Genomic DNA, 20166 nt, shown 5'->3' with positions numbered 1-20166 from the left:
AAAAGGTGTTGTCATAGACAGACACCGAAGGAGGTGGACGCCTCTCTGGCTGGGAGCTCTGAAATTGGTGCATCAGGAACCCCAAGAGGGGAAATGTTCATAGTCTAGTTTACTTGTACAACACTGGAGAGGGAGTAAATACAAGAAGTATTGCAGATAACCAGACCACAGTAGAGACGAAAGCCAATATCACCGAGACAGAATGTAAAATATAGTACTTTTTAGGAAGTTAAAAACATGAGAGGTGATTGTAGACATTATATTCTTGGATTTGCATTCCTTAATTAGGATAGCACATTTGAGGGATCATGAAGGTGGTCGTTTCCACAACTCAGAGAGACAGGGGGTAGCTCAGATAGTGAGTTTTCATGAAGCAGTCAACAAGAGTCTCCAAAACTCAGGTAGTATGAACACCGGGAATATGTATTCCCATGTATTGGTATTTAAAATGCCACAGCTTCATATCAAAACTGTTAACCATGATTTTGACCATATCAGGAAGGGAATCTCCTAAAAAGCAAGGAGGAATGCTTCAGTGTTGTCACACTTGTTGTCTGGCAGGCCTGAACATACAAAATGTATGCAGTGAATTCCTTGCTTTTCCAAATGTTCGCATTGTTCTTCATCTGTCTGCAGCATTAAGTTCCTCTCAAAATTAAACCATGTGCAATGTTTTGGCTTTTATGGAGTATTACAGTAACAGAGACATCACAGAGTTTTTTTTACAAGATAAGAACATTCCCCAGTATACTTGGGAAGGCAGGGGAACCAGATCTGTTATTGACTATATAATAACAGATCAGAAATTCAGGAAGGCTGTGAGCGACACACGTGTATTCAGGGGATTCTTTGATGACACTGATCATTATTTAATCTGCAGTGAAATTGGGATTTTGAGGCCGAAAGTGCAGGAGGTCAGGTCCATATGTAGGAGGATAAGAGTGGAGAAACTTCAGGATAAGGAAATCAGGCACAAGTACATAACAGCGATCTCAGAAAGGTACCAGTTAGTTGAATGTAGTCAATTACAGTCATTGGAAAAGGAATGGACAAAGTACAGGGACACAGTACTAGAAGTGGCTAAAGAATGTCTTGGAACAGTAGTGTGTAAAAGTAGGATGAAGCAAAACGCTTGGTGGAATGACACAGTCAAGGCAGCCTGTAAAAGGAAAAAGAAGGCGTATCAAAAATGGCTACATACTAGAACTCAGGTAGACAGAGAAAGTTATGTTGAAGAAAGAAACAAAGCCAAACAGATAACTGCAGCATCCAAGAAGAAATCTTGGGAAGACTTTGGAAACAGGTTGGAGACTATGGGGCAAGCTGCTGGAAAACCATTCTGGAGTGTAATTAGCAGTCTTCGAAACGGAGGTAAGAAGGAAATGACAAGTATTTTGGACAGGTCAGGAAAACTGCTGGTGAATCCTGTGGATGCCTTGGGCAGATGGAGGGAATATTTTGAAGAGTTGCTCAATGTAGGTGAAAATACGATCAGTAATGTTTCAGATTTCAAGGTAGAATGGGATAGGAATGATGATGGAAATAGGATCACATTTGAGGAAGTGGAGAAAATGGTCAATAGATTGCAGTGCAATAAAGCAGCTGGGGTGGATGAAATTAAGTTGGAACTCATCAAATACAATGGAATGTCAGATCTTAAATGGCTACACAGGATAACTGAAATGGCCTGGGAGTCGGGACAGGTTCCATCAGACTCGACAAAATCACACCAATCTTTAAACATGGAAACAGAAAAGATTGTAACAACTACAGAGGTATCTCTTTAATCAGCGTTGTGGGTAAAATCTTCTCAGGTATTGTTGAAAGGAAAGTGCGAGTATTAGCTGAGGACCAATTGGCTGAAAATCAGTGTGGGTTTAGGCCTCTTAGAGGTTGTCAGGACCAGATCTTTAGCTTACGGCAAATAATGGAGAAGTGTTATGAGTGGAACAGGAAATTGTGTCTATGCTTTATAGATCTAGAAAAGGCATATGACCGGGTTCCTAGGAGGAAGTTATTGTCTGTTCTACGAGATTATGGAATAGGAGGCATACTTTTGCAAGCAATTAAAGGTCTTTACATGGATAGTCAGGCAGCAGTTAGAGTTGACGGTAAATTGAGTTCATGGTTCAGAGTAGTTTCAGGGGTAAGACAAGGCTGCAACCTGTCTCCACTGTTGTTCATATTATTTATGGATCATATGTTGAAAACAATAGACTGTCTGGATGAGATTAAGATATGTGAACACAAAATAAGCAGTCTTGCATATGCGGATGACTTAATTGTGATGGCAGATTCAATTGAAAGTTTGCAAAGTAATATTTCAGAGCTAGATCAGAAATGTAAGGACTATGGTATGAAGATTAGCATCTCCAAAATGAAAGTAATGTCAGTGGGAAGAAATATAAACGGATTGAGTGCCAAATAGGAGGAACAAAGTTAGAACAGGTGGATGGTTTCAAGTACTTAGGATGCATATTCTCACAGGATGGCAACATAGTGAAAGAACTGGAAGCGAGGTGTAGCAAAGCTAATGCAGTGAGCGCTCAGCTATGATCTACTCTCTTCTGCAAGAAGGAAGTCAGAGACTAAGTTATCTGTGCACCGTTCAATCTTTCGACCAACTTTGTTGTATGGGAGCGAAAGCTGGGTGGATTCAGGTTACCTTATCAACAAGGTTGAGGTTACGGATATGAAAGTAGCTAGTATGATTGCAGGTACTAGTAGATGGGAACAATGGCAGGAGGGTGTCCACAATGAGGAAATCAAAGAAAAACTGGGAATGAACTCTATAGATGTAGCAGTAAGGGCGAACAGGCTTAGATGGTGGGGTCATGTTACACGCATGGGAGAAGCAAGGTTACCCAAGAGACTCATGGGTTCAGCAGTAGAGGGTAGGAGGAGTCGGGGCAGACCAAGGAGAAGGTACCAGGATTCGGTTAAGAATGATTTTGAAGTAATAGGTTTAACATCAGAAGAGGCACCAATGTTAGCACTGAATATGGGATCATGGAGGAATTTTATAAGGGGGGCTATGCTCCAGACTGAACGCTGAAAGGCATAATCAGTCTTAAATGATGATGATGATGATGATGATGATGATGATGATAATAGTAATTCCTGCGACTAGGTAGAATTCACTGTTTAATTAAGATAGAAACACTTTGTAATGTACTGTGGGAAGAGATTTCTCATAACACATTTTCGGTATTCTGTTTAGGAAATATTGGCTTAGTAGATACAAGGGACCCTCCATCTGTATGGTTGCAAAACTGGGGACTGAGGGGAGTAAAATTCAACAGTTCGTTTGGTTTTGCTTTCGTCCTGCAGAATGGCCAAGGAGTGTAAGTTCTTAGGGTTGTAACAACATGCAGTGAAGAGTTCTGGTCTGAATTTCACAACCACTGGCTGAAAACTTAGGTTACTTTATAGTGCCAGATACCTTCCATGATGCATCCTGCTCTGAAAGAAGGGTCTCCCACAGGTGCCATTCAGTCAGGATAATGACCATCTATCTGGCCATAAGATCACTACCCAGGGTACTGGTGCCCTAAACAGACAGGCACCTACTCCTTGGCATGCGCAGGGAGGCAACAGTTTGGGCACGAATAGTGTGTTTCCTGTGTAGTCAGGGGGTTACAACCTTACAGTTACCAGATGACCACCAACTGGCTACCATGCTGAGCACCGAGTGACCTCCCCCCGACGGCCCACATGCCTGTAAAAATATTTTGAAAAGGTGGAAATCAAACCCAGCTGTGGGGACCAAACATGAATTAATCAAAATAGAAAAGCCATAACTGATGTCCTGTGAGCAAGCTGTTGTCAGCAGCAAATCTGAAAGGAAGAAGTACTGCAATGTCTTGTGGCCCCCTATTCGCCACACTTGTACTCACAAAACAGTTGTAAGCCCCCCTGGAGGCTATTTCACATTAAATTTTCTTACAGCTGTTCCTGTATTATACAGTAAGAAGCATCCGGTTCCATAAGTGTTCTTGGCTTGACCTTGATGTAAACACATTTGACCAACAAGAGCAGACTGCTGGTCACCGAGACACTGAAATAAAAAAAAGAAGAAATGTTACACCCCGTGTGGAATTATATGTTATATCCATTAAAAACATTAAGTAAAGGGTGAACAATACAAGAATCACTTATCAGTGTTCCCACACAAAAAACATACGAGTTTTCGTAAATTGATTTTTGTTTTTCAGTGCATCCTCCTTTCAACATTATCTAGGCAAAGAACATTTTAGTTCCTTTAATTTTTCCAATGTTAAAAATAAAATAAATAACCTCTTAAAATTAAGAATACATGATTTATATTTTGAACAAATACCTTTCCAATTAGACATCGGAAACTCGAGGTTGGAATAACAACAATATAAGGAAAAGGTAAATTGCTACTGACTGTTACGATGACAGGTCGAGTTGCAGACAGGCACAACGAAAAGACCTTACATATTACCCATCAGCCAAAGCCTTCATCAGAAAAGGAAACACACACATTTTCATTCAAATAAGTAAGCACAACTCACATACACAACTATCATCTCCAGCAACTCAGACCAGAATACTGTTGTTGAGTATAACAAAAGCAGTGATCTGGAGGGCTGGGGAAGGGAAAGAGGAAGGGGAAGGGATAGCAGGGTATGGATGGGAGGGGAGGGGAGGGGAGTGCTGTCTGATGGAGCTTGCAGGGACCAGAATGCCCACAGGCACAGCATCGAGAGGCTGTGGGACAGGGAAGTGGGGAGTGGGAGGGGGAGGGGGGGAAGAGGGAGGGGGAGGAGGGAGGAGGGAGAATGGAGAGTGAAAAAGAAGGAGCAGGGGAGGGTAAAGATGGGTGGTTGCAGTGGCAGAGGGCAGCACACAAAGAGGGTGAGGGAATGAGAATAGTGAGGAGGTGATACGACAGAAGGGGTGGAAACTGTTGGGTGGAAGGTGTGGGTACAGCAGGTTACTATAGGTTGAGGCTGTGATAATTTTGGGAGCAAAGAATGTGATGTAAGGATAACTCCCATCTGTGCAGTTCAGAAAAGCTGGCAATGGAGGGGAGGATCCAGATAGCGCAATTAGTGAAGCAGTATTCGAAAACAAGATCCTCCTCTCCACCGCCAGCTTTTCCAGACTGCACAGACAGAGTTATCCTTACAAATATTCTCCACACCCAAAACTATCCCAGTCTCAACCTACAGCAACCTACTGTCCCAACACCCTCCACCCAGCAATTTCCATCTCCTCTGACCTATCACCTCCCTATTATTGTCCCCGTACTCTTTTTGTGCCAGTTATCATTTAGCTGTACAGAGAAAACACCAAGCATATACGCCAGGAAAGTAGATATTGCATCTGTCTTAAAAAGAACAATATTCTGCATGTTATAATCCGTACTCATACCAAACTACTGCCACTCATTAATTTGTACAACTCATAGGACAAAACGTACAAACCTTACTTATTTGTATATAAAGTTGGTCACACAGTTTTGTGTTTACCCCCTACCGCAGTCAGTACAATCTATTCAATTAATTTGGGCACACATTAAAAGCTATCTGGTGGAAAAGAACAAAACCTTCAAGGTAGCAGACACTGAATTGGCTGTGGATGAGCAATAGACAAATCTCCCCTTCAGCTTGGGCAGAGTGCAGCACTCTGAAAAGTTTCAGGCAGAAGACTTTGATAAGGAGGTGAAGATGGATATAAGCCTTGAACCTATTACCATATATTTACAGTCAGATGGCTCAGACATAGACTTAGGCAGGGATGATGATGGAATTCCAACGTAGACCTTTGAACAAAGAAAGGTAATAATGGTTCTTTGATTTAAAGGATTATGGCTTAAAAAATGTTTTTGTTTGTCAACAAATCTGCTGCATAAATAGTGTACGAGGAATTCCTAGCCTGTATTGATTGGTAATTTGTATTCTAAGAAGTATATAATTTTCAATGTCTTTCATAAGTGGAAGTAGAAGCTAGTTAGTTCATTGTGAAATTTTCGCTTTTTCCACTGTTTACTATTCTACAAACAACTTGCAAGAATGCGGCCAGATAAATTTGTCAAAAACTCTGATATTCTGACAGATAACACCATCATTTTCAAGGCATGAATTGGTAAATGTCTTAAAATTACAAGGAGAGTTACCCATTTGGATATCAGTGGTCTTCTACACTATAAGGCACATATGTCACACAAACAAATGATTTCAGTTTGTGCTTGAAATAAATTTTTTTGTATATTACATTTTTACTTTTTATACGGTCCAAATCACACTAAAATGACAAGTATTGTAATGAGAATTGATAACCTTATTAGACAACTTCTCTTCACAAAGCTGCATCAGATGTCTTGCCTTATGAGATGACATCAACTACGGCTGTGGAGTAGCGAATGCAACTTCACTGACACATCTCTCATGGGTAGGCGACTGACTGAATTTGGTTTTAAAATGTATTATTTTCATCACAGATTTGAATGTGTAATACAGTGTACCATAGGCAAATGACCCTGATTGTTGTTTGGCAACAAGGATTGTGTCCATTCTTTGCATCACTTTTACGCAAACTTCATGCCCTCCACACTTCCCTATCGCTCTACCTCTGTGCAGAAGCACTCTCCTACTTGACAAGAACTATCGTTACAATTGACAAGTACAGTGCACATGACAACACACTAAAGTCCAACTTACATAATTCCATAGCACTGTCAGTGATGTGAATTACTGCACCATTTTCATACGAAAGCACAAAGATCTTTGCACATGTGAAAATATAAAACTGATGCACCTGATTAATCAAAGTCTTATAACACTCATCAGTAACAGTTTTCTCCTGTCATGGGTGGTCTACATACACCATACACTGAATTTGTTTGCTGTCCTTTGTTAGGTGACAGGGGCAAAGATTTCCAATATCAATGGAACATTCAGTACTCATACGTTATTTGGATTATGCATAGAGAACTGCATGGAATACATGTTCATCAGTGATAATGTCAAAACACGTCAACACAGTTCCAAGATTTTTCTTTTCAAATATTGCACTTTTGCTGTTTATTACAGTTAATATGGTTCAATCATGTTTAAAACCAATTTTGTTGTAAATGTTGGTACACGGTGCTGTTGATACATCTATTGCCTTCAGTGCGACTTTTTTGGAAACATGAATGTATAATATCAAAGCACCATTTTCGAAGTTGGCAGTGTTTTTTACTGTACTTAGCAAATAACAACAAAATTTCCAAATCAAGATAAAGCTCTTTCTATATCCCCACTGATGTCAGTCATTGAAAATACTGTACATACAATCACTGCATAGACAATATGTTTATGTTTATCCTTTTCCTAAACAACACCTACAAACTGTTTGCTTCATAGCATTATAACAGAAATTTATCAAACTTATGTTTCATAAAATGGGTGAAATTATAAAGCCAAATTTCTGAGATGTCCCAGGCAGTTGGTGCTTCCCATCACAACTTTGTTCTGTTGCATACATTTCTTAAGTCAGCATATTGTTATTAAATGATGTTGTTGTTTTTTTTAACACAGTCAAAGAAGTTTTAAAATCAGTCTGTGTACATGACAAAGAAATTATGAAGAAAAGAAAAAAATACAATAAAATAAGTCTTTGCAAAAGCAAATCAAAATAGCAGGTAGTCATTCGGGTTCTTTAATTTAGTGAACTGGTTGATTGGTTGGTTTCAAAAACATCAAAACAATTCATGATGAATGCAGATTGATATGGCTACAGTTAATGAACAGAACTGTAATGAATTATGTAAAATCTTCCTCACTGTAACCTATTTTCACTATCCTAGACTTTAATCTCATGTGTATGGCTACAAGACAACACAAAAGTGGCACTGAAAATATATTTCAGATTTATTAAAAAACTGGGCATTTTCATATTATATTGGTATCAGTTTAAAAACATTCTATTAAGAGAATTAGCTCATCATTTAAGGGTTGTACTGGTTTTTAAAACTTTATCCCAGTAACGAGAACAAAACACACTTTTTCTGGAAGATAATTCTGCTCTCAAACCAGCCAAATCTTATTTCGGAATTTTTGTTTTTGTGTGATAATTTCTGTAAGTGCTTAGATCGGCATACACTGTGTGATGAAAAGTATCCGGACATCACCAAAAACATACATTTTTCATATTAGGTGCATTGTGCTACCACCTACTGCCAGGTACACCATATCAGTGACCTCAATAGTCATTAGACATCATGAGAGAGCAGAGTGGGGCACTCTGCGAAACTCGCGGACTTCGAACGTGATCAGGTGATTGAGTGTCACTTGTGTCATACGCCTGTACACGAGATTTCCACACTCCTAAACATCCCTAGGTCAACTGATTCCAATGTGATAGTGAAGTGGAAATGTGAAGGAACACATTCAGCACAAAACGTACAGGCCGATCTCGTCTGATGACTGACAGAGGCCGCTGACGATTGAAAAGGGTCGTAATGTCTAATAGGCAGACATCTACGCAGACCACCACACAGAAATTCCAAACTGCATCAGGATCCACTGCAAGTACTACGACAGTTAGGCAGCAGGAGAGAAAACTTGGATTTCATGGTCAAGTGGCTGTTCATAAGCCACACATCATGTCGTAAATGCCATACGACGCCATGCTTGGACCGAGCGAGGTGGTGCAGTGGTTAGCACACTGGACTCGCATTCGGGAGGATGACGGTTCAATCCCGTCTCCAGCCATCCTGATTTAGGTTTTCCGTGATTTCCCTAAATCGCTTCAGGCAAATGCCGGGATGGTTCCTTTGAAAGGGCACGGCCGATTTCCTTCCCAATCCTTCCCTAACCCGAGCATGAGCTCCGTCTCTAATGACCTCGTTGTCAACGGGACGTTAAACACTAACCACCACCACCACCGCTATGCTTGGTGTAAGGAGTGTAAACATTGGACGACTGAACAGTGAAAAAACATTGTGTGGAGTGACGAATCACAGTACACAATGTGGCGATCCGATAGCAGGGTGTGGGTATGGCGAATGCCCGGTGAACATCATCTGCTAGCATGTGTAATGCCTACAGTAAAATTTGGAGGCGGTGGTGTTATGGTGTGATTGTTTTTCGTGGAGGGAGCTTGCACCGCTTGTTGTTTAGCATGACAATATCACAGCACGGGCCTACATCGATGTTTTAAGCACCTTCTTGCTTCCCACTGTTGAAGAGCAATTCGGGGATGGTGATTGCATCTTTCAACACAATTGAACACCTTTCCATAATGCACAGCATGTGGTGGAGTGGTTACGTGACAATAACATCCCTGTAAGGACTGGCCTACACAGTGTCCCAACCAGAATCCTATAGAACACCTTTGGGATGTTTTGGAACGCTGATTTCATGCCATGTTTCAAAGACCAACATCGATAGCTCTCCTCAGTGCAGCACACCGTGAAGAATGGGCTGTCATTCCCCAAGAAACCTTCCACCACCTGATTGAACATATCCCTGCGAGAGTGAAAGCTGTCACCAAGGTTAAGGATGCTCCAAAACCATAGTGAATTCCGGCATTACCGATGGAGGGCACCATGAAACTGTAAGTCATTTTCAGCCAGGTGTCCGGATACTTTTGATCACATAGTGTATGTATATGGAAATAGGTTTTGCTCTCACAACAAGAGCTGAGAATATAAATGACAAGAGAAATCAATTCCTATGATGATCTGCCCAGGAACGTTTTATAAGGTCTAATAGGAAATGGACAACACTGCAACATTTTGTGATTATTATTATTATTATTATTATTATTATTAGAACATCAAGGCTATCTGGGAAGATATCAAAATGATCAAACAAGACATGTTATGTATCATGGTTCACATACGATATTGTGAAAGTTCTCTGTCTTAAGTTTGCCTAAAATGTTCTTGTCAACTTTTTATGAAACACAACCATGGAAATGCTCATTAATAATTACTTCATTATTTTATCGTCTTATAAACACTATTTTTTTTTTTATTTTTCCTAGTCTGATCCATGGGATCTCCTCTTGTAAATATATGAATATGAATCCACGAAATAATTCCTCCACAGCTTGCACAAAGTTTTTGAGGATACCCAATTTAATTTGCAGAGGATGCAGGTACACATTTTTGTGGCCAAGAAGAGGAGTGATATGAGATCAAAGTTTCATTCTGAACACACCATTTACTTTCAGAATATGTTGTTTTCTCCCCTCTTCTGCCCCCCTCGTGTGAAATGCAGCTCAGCTTTGTGTACCAAAGCTACACACTCAGCCAAAATGCATTATTCTGAGATCTTCACATACATGGTATTCATATTTCTTGTATTGTTTGAGTGTGAGTAACAGTTTAAAGTTTTCTAATGTATCCTCATCGTTAATTACATGACCAATCAGAACAGCAGGAGATTTTTATCATTGTGGAGAAGTCTTGCTTTCATACTACCTACGAAGAGGCATAACTCAACACTGAAATTATGCTCAATAAAGCTCCGTAAAAGATGCAATATCATCACAAAATACCACATCATCTTCCTTAGAGAAATATTCAGAAAAAACTAGTTACCAGAGCTAACTCTCCAACAAAAAGAATTTGTCCTATTTAAAAAGATGGTAACATTTACTTTGAACTAGCAAAAGATAATAAACCTCCATAATTATGAAAACAACCTATCATTTCCAAACACTGATGACCAAACTTGCAATGCTGAAATGCAATCTGCACCTAACATAACATTACAACACAATAGTATTCTGTTTTTTTTTTTTTTTTTTAACAAAGCACATCAGCAATGTTGCCAAACCTTCATTTCCTCGAGGGGGATTTCTGAACTGTCATGTATGAGAGCCTTAAAGTGTTTATTCATCAATTGCATCTGCTGAAAAATTAAATTAAGCTGGAGGAGAATAACCCACATTCAGTATTTTAAAGGATTTTGATAGGTTGAGGACAGCATATCAAAAGAAAACTAAGCACCATAGGCAATAATTGAATTAAGTTTAGAATTTAGCCATCATGATTTAGTTAATGTTACTGATTAGTGTAAATGTATCCCATATAGAAGAACGAAATTAAGTGTGTTCCACTTGTCTCCCAATTTTCTGAAATATTTGTAAACATTGCTGTTTAAGTGACTCCCATAAATAACATGTTACAAAGACCAATTATTTAAACAAAATATCACAGATATCAGTGGAAAATGCACAGAAAACTAATGTTGGTGAAGTATTTTTGGCAGAGTGTGTTCTCTTGAGATTAGTTTAGCTGAAGTGGTAGGGACCGCCAGTCTCGCTTGTGAGATGAAGACAGAGCTCACCATCAGCAGCATCATTGACAGGACCAACTGTGGTCCTTTGGTACAGAGCCAAGTGGAGGGTATCAATCAGAGGCTCAGGAGGTTCTGCGACCATGTAGGCTGCAGATTCCTCGACTTGTGCCATCGAGTGGTGGGTTTCTGGGTTCTGCTTACTAGATCAGGAGTCCACTACACACACAAAGTGGCTACATGGGTAGCGGGGGCTGTGTGGAAGGGACTGGGCAGTTCTTTTAGGTTAGAGGGTCTCAGGAAACTACAGGAAGGGTCTCAGTCTACAAGGGTGCAGGGCATACACAGGAAGGTACAGAGAACAAAAACAGATATTGTAGTAGTAAATTATTGTAGCCGTGTTGGGAAATAACCAGAGCTCCAAGCGTTAATAGAAAGCACTCAAGCCCAAATTGTTGCAGGTACAGAACGCTGGCTGAAGACGAAGATAAGTTCAGCCAAAATTTTTTCAAACGACCCAACCATGTTCAAAAAGGACATATTAAATACAGTTGGTGGTGGAGGGTTTATTGCTGCCAGAAGTAGTTTACTTTGTTGTGAAATTGAAGTAGATAGTTCCTGTGAGTTAATATGGGTAGAGGTTATACTTGACGACCAGAATAAATTAATAATTGGTTCGTTTTACTGACCCCAACTCAGACGATGCAGTTGCTGAACAATTAAAAGAAAACTTGAGTCTCATTTCAAATGGGTACCCCAGTTCCACAATTTTTGTCGGTGGTGACTTCACTCTGCCCTTTATATGTTGTGAAAAATACAAGTTAGCTGGCGATAGGCATAAAACATCATCCAAAATTTTACCAAATGCTTTCTCAGAAAATTATTTCAAACAATTAATTCAGGAGCCCACTCGAAGTACAACTGGTTGCAAAAACGTACTTGTTCTGTTAGCAACAAATAATCCTGAACAAATAGAGAGCATCATGACGGATACAGGAATTAGTGAACACAAGGCAGTTGTAGCGAGACTGAACACCATAACAACCAAACCCACCAAAAATAAATGTAAAGTACATCTATTTAAAAAAGCAGATACAAATTAATAGACACCTATCTAAGAGACAGTCTCCACTTCTTCCAATCTGACTATTTACGAACAGACTACACAGGGTTTGAATTCAAAAAAACTGTATTAATGACAATTGAGAGATACATACCACATAAATTAATAAGCAATGGCGCTGATCCTCCCCCTCATACACTAATGCAGAGGCAACGAGAAAAGCATGCCTAATTTAAAAGAATGCAAAATTTACAAGATTGGCGAAATTTCCAGAAACTCAAGGTTTAGTGCAAACTTCAATGCAAGATGCTTTTAACAGTTTCCACATGAAACTCTGTCTCGAAATCTGGCAGAAAACTCATTGAGATTCTGGTCACATGTAAAGTATACCAACGGCAAGACACAATCAATACCATCACTGCACAATAACAACGGTCATGTCACTGATGACTGTGCCACTAAGGCAGAGTTACTAAAAACGGTTTTCCAAAACTCGTTCACTAAAGAGGACAAAGTAAATATTCCAGAATTTGAATCTAGAACAACTGCCAACATGAGTAACTTAGAAGTAGATATCCCCAATGCAGTGAAGCAGCTTAAATCAGTTAATAAAGGCAAGGCTTCTGATCCAGATTGCATACCAGTCAGGTTCCTTTCCGAGTATGCTGATACAATAATGCCATATCTAACAATGACATACTACCGCTCGCTCACCGAAAGATCTGTAACTGAAGACTGCAACATTGCACAAGTTATGCCAACACCAAAGAAAAATGAAAAAAACAGGAGTAATCCAATTAATTACAGACCCATATCACTAACATCGATTTGCAGTAGAGTTTTGGAACATATTCTGTGTTCGAACACACTGAATTACATCAAGAAGACAATTTATTGACTACTAGTCAGCACAGATTCAGGAAAAATTGTTCTTGTGAAACACAACTAGCTATCTACTCTCACAAAGCAATGAGTGCTATCGACTGGAGTTGTCAAACTGATCCCGTATTTTTAGATTTCCAGAAGGCTTTCAACATCGTTGTTCACAAGCTTCTTTTGTTAAAATGACATGCCTATGGACTATTGCCTCAGTTGTGTGACTGGATTCGCGAGTTCCAGTCAGGTAGGTCACAGTTCATAGTAATTGACGGAAGTCATCTGGCGTTCCCCAATGAAGTGTTATAGGTCTTCTGCTGTTCCTGATCTGCGTAAACAACATAGGAGACAATCTGAGTAGCTGTCTTAGATTGTTTGTAGATGATGCTGTGATTTGCCATCTTGATAAAAACAAACTACAAAATTATTTAGACAAGATATCTGCACGGTGCAAAACATGGCAATTGACTCTAAATAAAGAAAAGTGTGAAGTCATCCACATGAGTACTAAAAGAAATCTGCTAACTTCTGGTTACACAATAACTCACACAACAAATCTAAAGGCTGTAAATTCAACTAAATACTTACAGATTACTACAAATAACTTCAGTTGGAATGTTCACAAAGATAACATTGTGGATAAAGCTACCCGATGACTGCAATTTATTGCTAGAACACTTAGGAAATGCAACAGGTTGACTAGAGAGACTGGGTACACCACACTTCTCCGCCCTCTTCTGGATTATTGGTGTGTAGTGTGGAATCCGCATCAGATGAGGCTGACGGAGGACATCAAAAAAGTTCACAGAAGGGGAGTACGTTTTGTATTATTGTGGAATAGGAGAGGGAGTTCAACGGACATGACGTGTGAATTAGGGTATCAATCATTTTAAAAAAGGCTGTTGCAGCAGAATCTTCTCCTGAAATTTCAATCACCAACCTTCTCCTCTGAATGCAAACATAGCAAGAAATGATGATCATTACAAAATAACAGAAATTGGAGCTCACACAGAAAGATTTAAGTGCTTGTTTTTCCTGCACGCTGTTAGTTTAGATTAGATTCAGTTTTCATTCCATAGACCCAAAAGAACTGTAGAGAAGTAGCTTGAAGGTGGTTCGACGAAACCTCTGTCAAGCACTTAATTGTGAACTGCATAGTAATCATGCAGTTGTAGATGTAGAAGATAAATACAGTCACTGAAAAATTTAAGAAACATTCATGGAGACATTTAAACCAACCTACCCCTGAAATAGGCACTCCTTCCAAAGGGGAAGCAGCAATGTATCCATAAATTTCTGAAGAACTTCTGATTTCAGGCAAGATTTCTTTTGGTATACCAAAAAATCTGAAACAAAAGATAACAACAAGTTTATTACACTAAAATGGACTAAAATGGCACTTAAAAATTACAAGGCAAATAAGCTCACATGGAGAAATTAGCACGGTGCTGGCAAAGATATCTTAATGAGACTACATCAATAAAAAGGAACCAGGTTACTACCAGAGGTACCAGCTCAGAATCGGAATTTTAGGTCTTCTGTCACACAGTTCCTTTCTCCCTGACGGGTCCGCAACATCTCACCAAATGTGATACGTTTGACAGCAGGTTGTGTAGCTTGGATTGCCTACATGAAGGTTCAAAGTGCCAACATCTTATAAATGTTTTCTGTTAAAGAGAAGGTGACACAGATAATTAGCAAATTCTTATAAGTTACAAATACAAGCTCCTACAAGTTCAGGTATTCTATCGGAGATTTAGATGGCGGTAAAAGTGCTCAGATCTACAGTTAGCTATGCTGTAGTGAAGTTGAAATGCCAAGAAACCATTAAACTTAATTACTGATTAGTATGACTCAGAAATTAACTGATAGTGCCGTCAAACTCTTCGACATAGTTTATGAACAAGCTGTCACACATCCTTTTCATTAACTGCAGAGGATTTCAAATGCAAAATAGATACAGACATCAGTGACTGAATAATCCACCACAGGTGAGAGGGTACAATTTTCAAGACCATGCTAACGCATGGTCTTGATGATAAACAGAAGAGGCATGTAATTACAAACATGGTTTTATTTAAAGGTGTTCCTGGAACATGACTGCCAGTTACAAAATAAACTTGCTATAATATTTCAGCAACTGGTATCAGTTTAGAGAGGAATGATATTTAGTTGAGAACATTATAGCAACAGTGAAATTCTATGGAAATAGATATTTGGGGCTGTATTTCCTTATTTTGATTCAGACTATTTGTTTTTGTCAATTAGAAAATGAACACAGATGTTTGCAAAAACATGCAACATGTTTTTAGCTTTGTGGCAACAATTTGGAATCTGACTTCTCCATATCAGTATTAGAATGCTCCTACCCATTCTACCCACAAAGTAAAGGTCACTGAATCAGTGTCTGAAGAGTATCAGCTGGACTGACTGTCTCCATGAGTCTCACTGCGCATCTTTTTGGATATGAACTAGTATGGAGTTTGCCACTCAAAAATCCAGTGAGAACTATTCACTCAAATCAGAAATCTGACACTAAGTGTATCACAACTCAATGGAATCCTAATGATTAAACACTGTAACAGTGGCAAAAGGAGGTCTTACTACCAGTTATATGGATGTACTCTTGTGAATGAAGAGTTGGGTTAGTAGCTGGAGGTGTTTGGCCATGTATTGAATGTCTTTTATTCTTAGTGCCACCATTTGTCTGCTATGGCTCAAGCAGTATCCAGTCCCTTACATTTGAATTCCTCACAATTCATTTCTTATACTGATGACTATAAAGATGAACAGCATCAAGCTTTTTAACCTTGAGATCAAACAAGTCTTTTGCAGAAGTTGAAAGACCAATACACCGAGCGAGGTGGCGCAGTGCTTAGCACACTGGACTCGCATTCGGGAGGACGACGGTTCAATCCCGTCTCCGGCCATCCTGATTTAGGTTTTCCGTGATTTCCCTAAATCGTTTCAGGCAAATGCCGGGATGGTTCCTTTGAAAGGGCACGGCCGATTTCCTTCCCAATCCTTCCCTAACCCGAGCTTGCGCTCCGTCTCTAATGACCTCGTTGTCGACGGGACGTTAAACACTAACCACCACCACCACCACCAATACAAATCTTTTACAATTGCTCTAACACACAGTATAATGAGACCCATCTGAAGGGGCAGCTGATGTGCGGCATCAGTATTCCAAAGAGGAAATTTAACACTTTATGGACTAGCAGGGAAAAAGAAAATGAAGTCAATAAAATGAAGGCACAGGAGAGCAGTTCAGTGATAAAGGTGAGCACAGAAATAACACACCAAGTATACGAGTACCGTATCTGCAAAAGAAAGTACACTACTGGCCATTAAAATTGCTATGCCAAGAAGAAATGCAGATGATAAACGGGTATTCATTGGACAAATATATTATACTAGAACTGACGTGATTACATTTTCACACAGTTTGGATGCATAGATCCTGAGAAACCAGTACCCAGAACAACCACCTCTGACCGTAATAATGGCCTTGATACGCCTGGGCATTGAGTCAAACAGAGCTTGGATGGTGTGTGTGTACAGGTACAGCTGCCCATGCAGCTTCAACACGATACCACAGTTCATCAAGAGTAGTGACGAGCCAGTTGCTCAGCCACCATTGACCAGGCGTTTTCATTTGGTGAGAGATCCGGAGAATGAGCTGGCCAGGGCAGCAGTCGAACATTTTCTGTATCCAGAAAGGCCCATAGAGGACATGCAGTCGTGCATTATCCTGCTGAAATGTAGGGTTTTGCAGGGATCGAATGAAGGGTAGAGCCACGGGTCGCACCACATCTGAAATGTAACATCCACTGTTCAAAAGTGCTGTCAATGCGAACAAGAGGTGACAGAGATGTGTAACCAATGGCACCCCATACCATCACGCCAGATGATACGCCAGTATGGCGATGACGAATACACGCTTCCAATGTGCATTCACCACGATGCTGCCAAACACGGATGCGACCATCATGATGCTGTAAATAGAACCTGGATTCATCCGAAAAAATGACGTTTTGCCATTCGTGCACCTAGGTTCGTCGCTGAGTACACCATCGCAGTGCTCCTGTCTGTGATGCAGCGTCAAGGGTAACCGCAGCCACGGTCTCCGAGCTGATAGTCCATGCTGCTGCAAACATCGTCAAACTGTTCATGCAGATTGTTGTTGTCTTGCAAACGTCCCCAACTGTTGACTCAGGGATCGAGACGTGGCTGCACGATCCATTACAGCCATGCGGATACAATGCCCGTCATCTCGACTGCTAGCGATACGAGGCCGTCGGGATCCAGCACGGCATTCCGTATTACCCTCCTGAACCCACCGACTCCATATTCTGCTAACAGTCATTGGATCTCTACCAACGCGAGCAGCAATGTCACGATATGATAAACCACAATCGCAATAGGCTACAATCCAACCTTTATCAAAGTCGGAAATGTGATGGTACACATTTCTCCTCCTTACCGAGGCATCACAACAACGTTTCACCAGGCAACGCCAGTCAACTGCTGTTTGTATATGAGAAATCGGTTTTTGTATACAAGAATTCGGTTTGAAACTTTCCTCATGTCAGCACGTTGTAGGTGTCGCCACCGGTGCCAACCTTGTGTAAATGCTCTGAAAAGCTAATCATTTGCATATCACTGCATCTTCTTCCTGTCGGTTAAATTTCGCGTCTGTAGCACGTCATCTTCATGGTGTAGCAATTTTAATGGCCAGTAGTGTATGTTAAAGCATGAATAGAGCTGTACGACATGTGAAGACTGTTGCAATAATTCTCCTAAAAAAACTATACCCCCTCTTTTCAAATTGCAATAATCCTCTGAGGATTATTATGTTAAAACATTTTTATTTTATGTCCTCAAAAGTAGACAGAAGATGACCATCTACTTATTACCTACAAAAACAAGAATAGGAACAGTATATTGCTTTTGTCAGGATAAAGAAAAAATGAGCAAATTTTTGAAGAGTAGGAACAATCATTCAACATCCTGAATCATGAGTGTCATTAGGTACAGTAACATTTATTATTGGCCAAAATGAAATAAACCTGAAAACACATGAGAGATTTCAGTATAACTGCCTTTTTTAACTGTGTGTATCTGTTATTTTTGTTTTGTTGGCACATGAGTAAGCAATGTTCCTATCTTAAATATAGTCAGGTTATCCTTTTAACACATTTCATATTGCATGGAACTGAGTCGTAAATTTCACATACAAAAACTAGGACCAGATACAAGCTAATTTAGGACATCTGAAAACAAGGTAACTGCATGCAAAACAGACCTCTCAAGTTTACCACTAGAAAATAACGTGTAAGTTCCATCATATTTCTTGGAAACAACTATTTGACATATTCAGGTGGCTTTAGTAGTGTCTTGCAGCAGTAACTACCAAAACCACAGACACTTTCCTTTGTGTTTCTTTCCATCTTGTGTATGCAAGAACCCCTGAGATTAAATAGTATGGGGACTGAGGCTGCAATACATCCATATGATCACTGAACAACATAGGAAAGTATTCACTAAACAAGGCTTTCAAAATGCATCCGTAGCCATCACTCTAGAAAACAGAAATATTAACTGTAGAGATAAGTAGCTCTTAGGCGCTGGTTTGAAAGGCAACCATTTCAACAAAAATCAGCTGAGTGGTGCTCCATCACTGAACTAGTTTCTGCTGGCCACAAACAAAATCTAAGGGTGCTGAAAGGGATGCCTGTCATGCCAGCATCTTGGAATCATTGAATGGCCATCGCTGTACAAGCACATTTTTGAAGTGCCCGACAAAGAATGCAGGTGGCACCAAGAATGTTGCCAAAATGGGGGAATTGTGAAGGTGCGTGGGGAAGGGGTGGGGGGAGTGTCTTAGAAGGATGGTTTTGCAACCTCCTCTCCCTCCTCCTCCTCGGAGATCATCTCATGCCCCAGGAAGATGCAAAACAGTAGGATGGATAAAGCATAATTATTGTTTGCTGCTTCGAATCACATTCAAATTTTATTGAATGGTTTCAGAAGGTCCCTAGTAGTTCCAACCTATACACCGGAGCAAAAATTGCCATATTACTGCAATTTCAAAGGGGTCCACCAACTTTCCATGGGGTTTGAGTGCCACAATGTCCTTAGAGAAGGATGAATCATCCAGGGGATGTCAGAAGTGTCAAAGGTTGTCAAGAATGTTATTCTGTTGCTCATCACACTGTGAACTGTTGTTTCTGAAGGCAAAAAGGGTGGGAATCAAAAACCCAAGAGAAGGGTTGGTTTCATCATTACCCTTTATGCCTCACCAAAGTCTTTTCTTATCGATTCTGAGGGCAGAGTTTCTGAAATTTTTTCCTCAGCCACCCATTAGAAAACAATGTGATTTCACACTGGGCATCACAATTCTCACCTCCATTACAGAGGCATCAAGAGAAGGCGTGAATTGTGGGCAGGCTGGGTGTGACAACCTTCCCATCAAGTGACATAACCACACTGGCGGGGACAGAATTGTGGCAAAATTTGTGTAAATGTGAAATCATTAATCTGTCATACATCTCACATGAACTTCTGAGTTTGGGTCATCTTTAGCATGTGTCAGCATCTCCCTATATGAAGCATTGGTGAGCCTGAGGGTGACGTTGCAGGGTGTCACACTATTGAACCATTTCTGAGGAATGTTGTAGGTACCACTGGAGCCAAATTTCAAACTTCTGTGTCACAATGGGAGACAATTATGTGGTTTTAAAAAAGTGAGCCTTTAATTGTGTTCCACAGTGTAGATATTAGTGTCAATGATGTTGAGAAACAGCTGAAATCAATAAAACTGAACAAAGCCCAAGAGCTCAATAGAATCCCTATCAGATTCTATACAGAATTTCTGGCTGAGTTAGTCCCTCTTTTAACTGTCATCTATCATAGATACCATGAATAAAAAACCATGACGAGTAGTTGGAAGAAAACACAGGT

The 20166-nt window shown here is 40.1% G+C and overlaps 1 protein-coding gene across 2 annotated transcripts in view; it reads right to left on the bottom strand.

Moving 5' to 3' along the window:
* The window catches only part of LOC126259564 (glycerol kinase-like), a 155703-nt gene that overhangs the window by 107852 nt on the left and 27685 nt on the right, over window positions 1-20166 (bottom strand). For both annotated transcript variants that reach the window (XM_049956463.1, XM_049956462.1), the window contains 2 exons: window positions 14444-14546; window positions 3947-4057 (listed from right to left, as the gene is read on the bottom strand). In XM_049956463.1, the coding sequence (XP_049812420.1) occupies window positions 3947-4057; window positions 14444-14546 (214 nt within the window). The remainder of the gene's footprint in view (window positions 1-3946; window positions 4058-14443; window positions 14547-20166) is intronic.

Source organism: Schistocerca nitens, chromosome 5, assembly GCF_023898315.1.
Source record: "Schistocerca nitens isolate TAMUIC-IGC-003100 chromosome 5, iqSchNite1.1, whole genome shotgun sequence".
In the NCBI taxonomy this organism is placed as follows: Eukaryota; Metazoa; Arthropoda; class Insecta; order Orthoptera; family Acrididae; genus Schistocerca; species Schistocerca nitens.
This window is presented reverse-complemented; position numbering and strand designations above follow the sequence as displayed.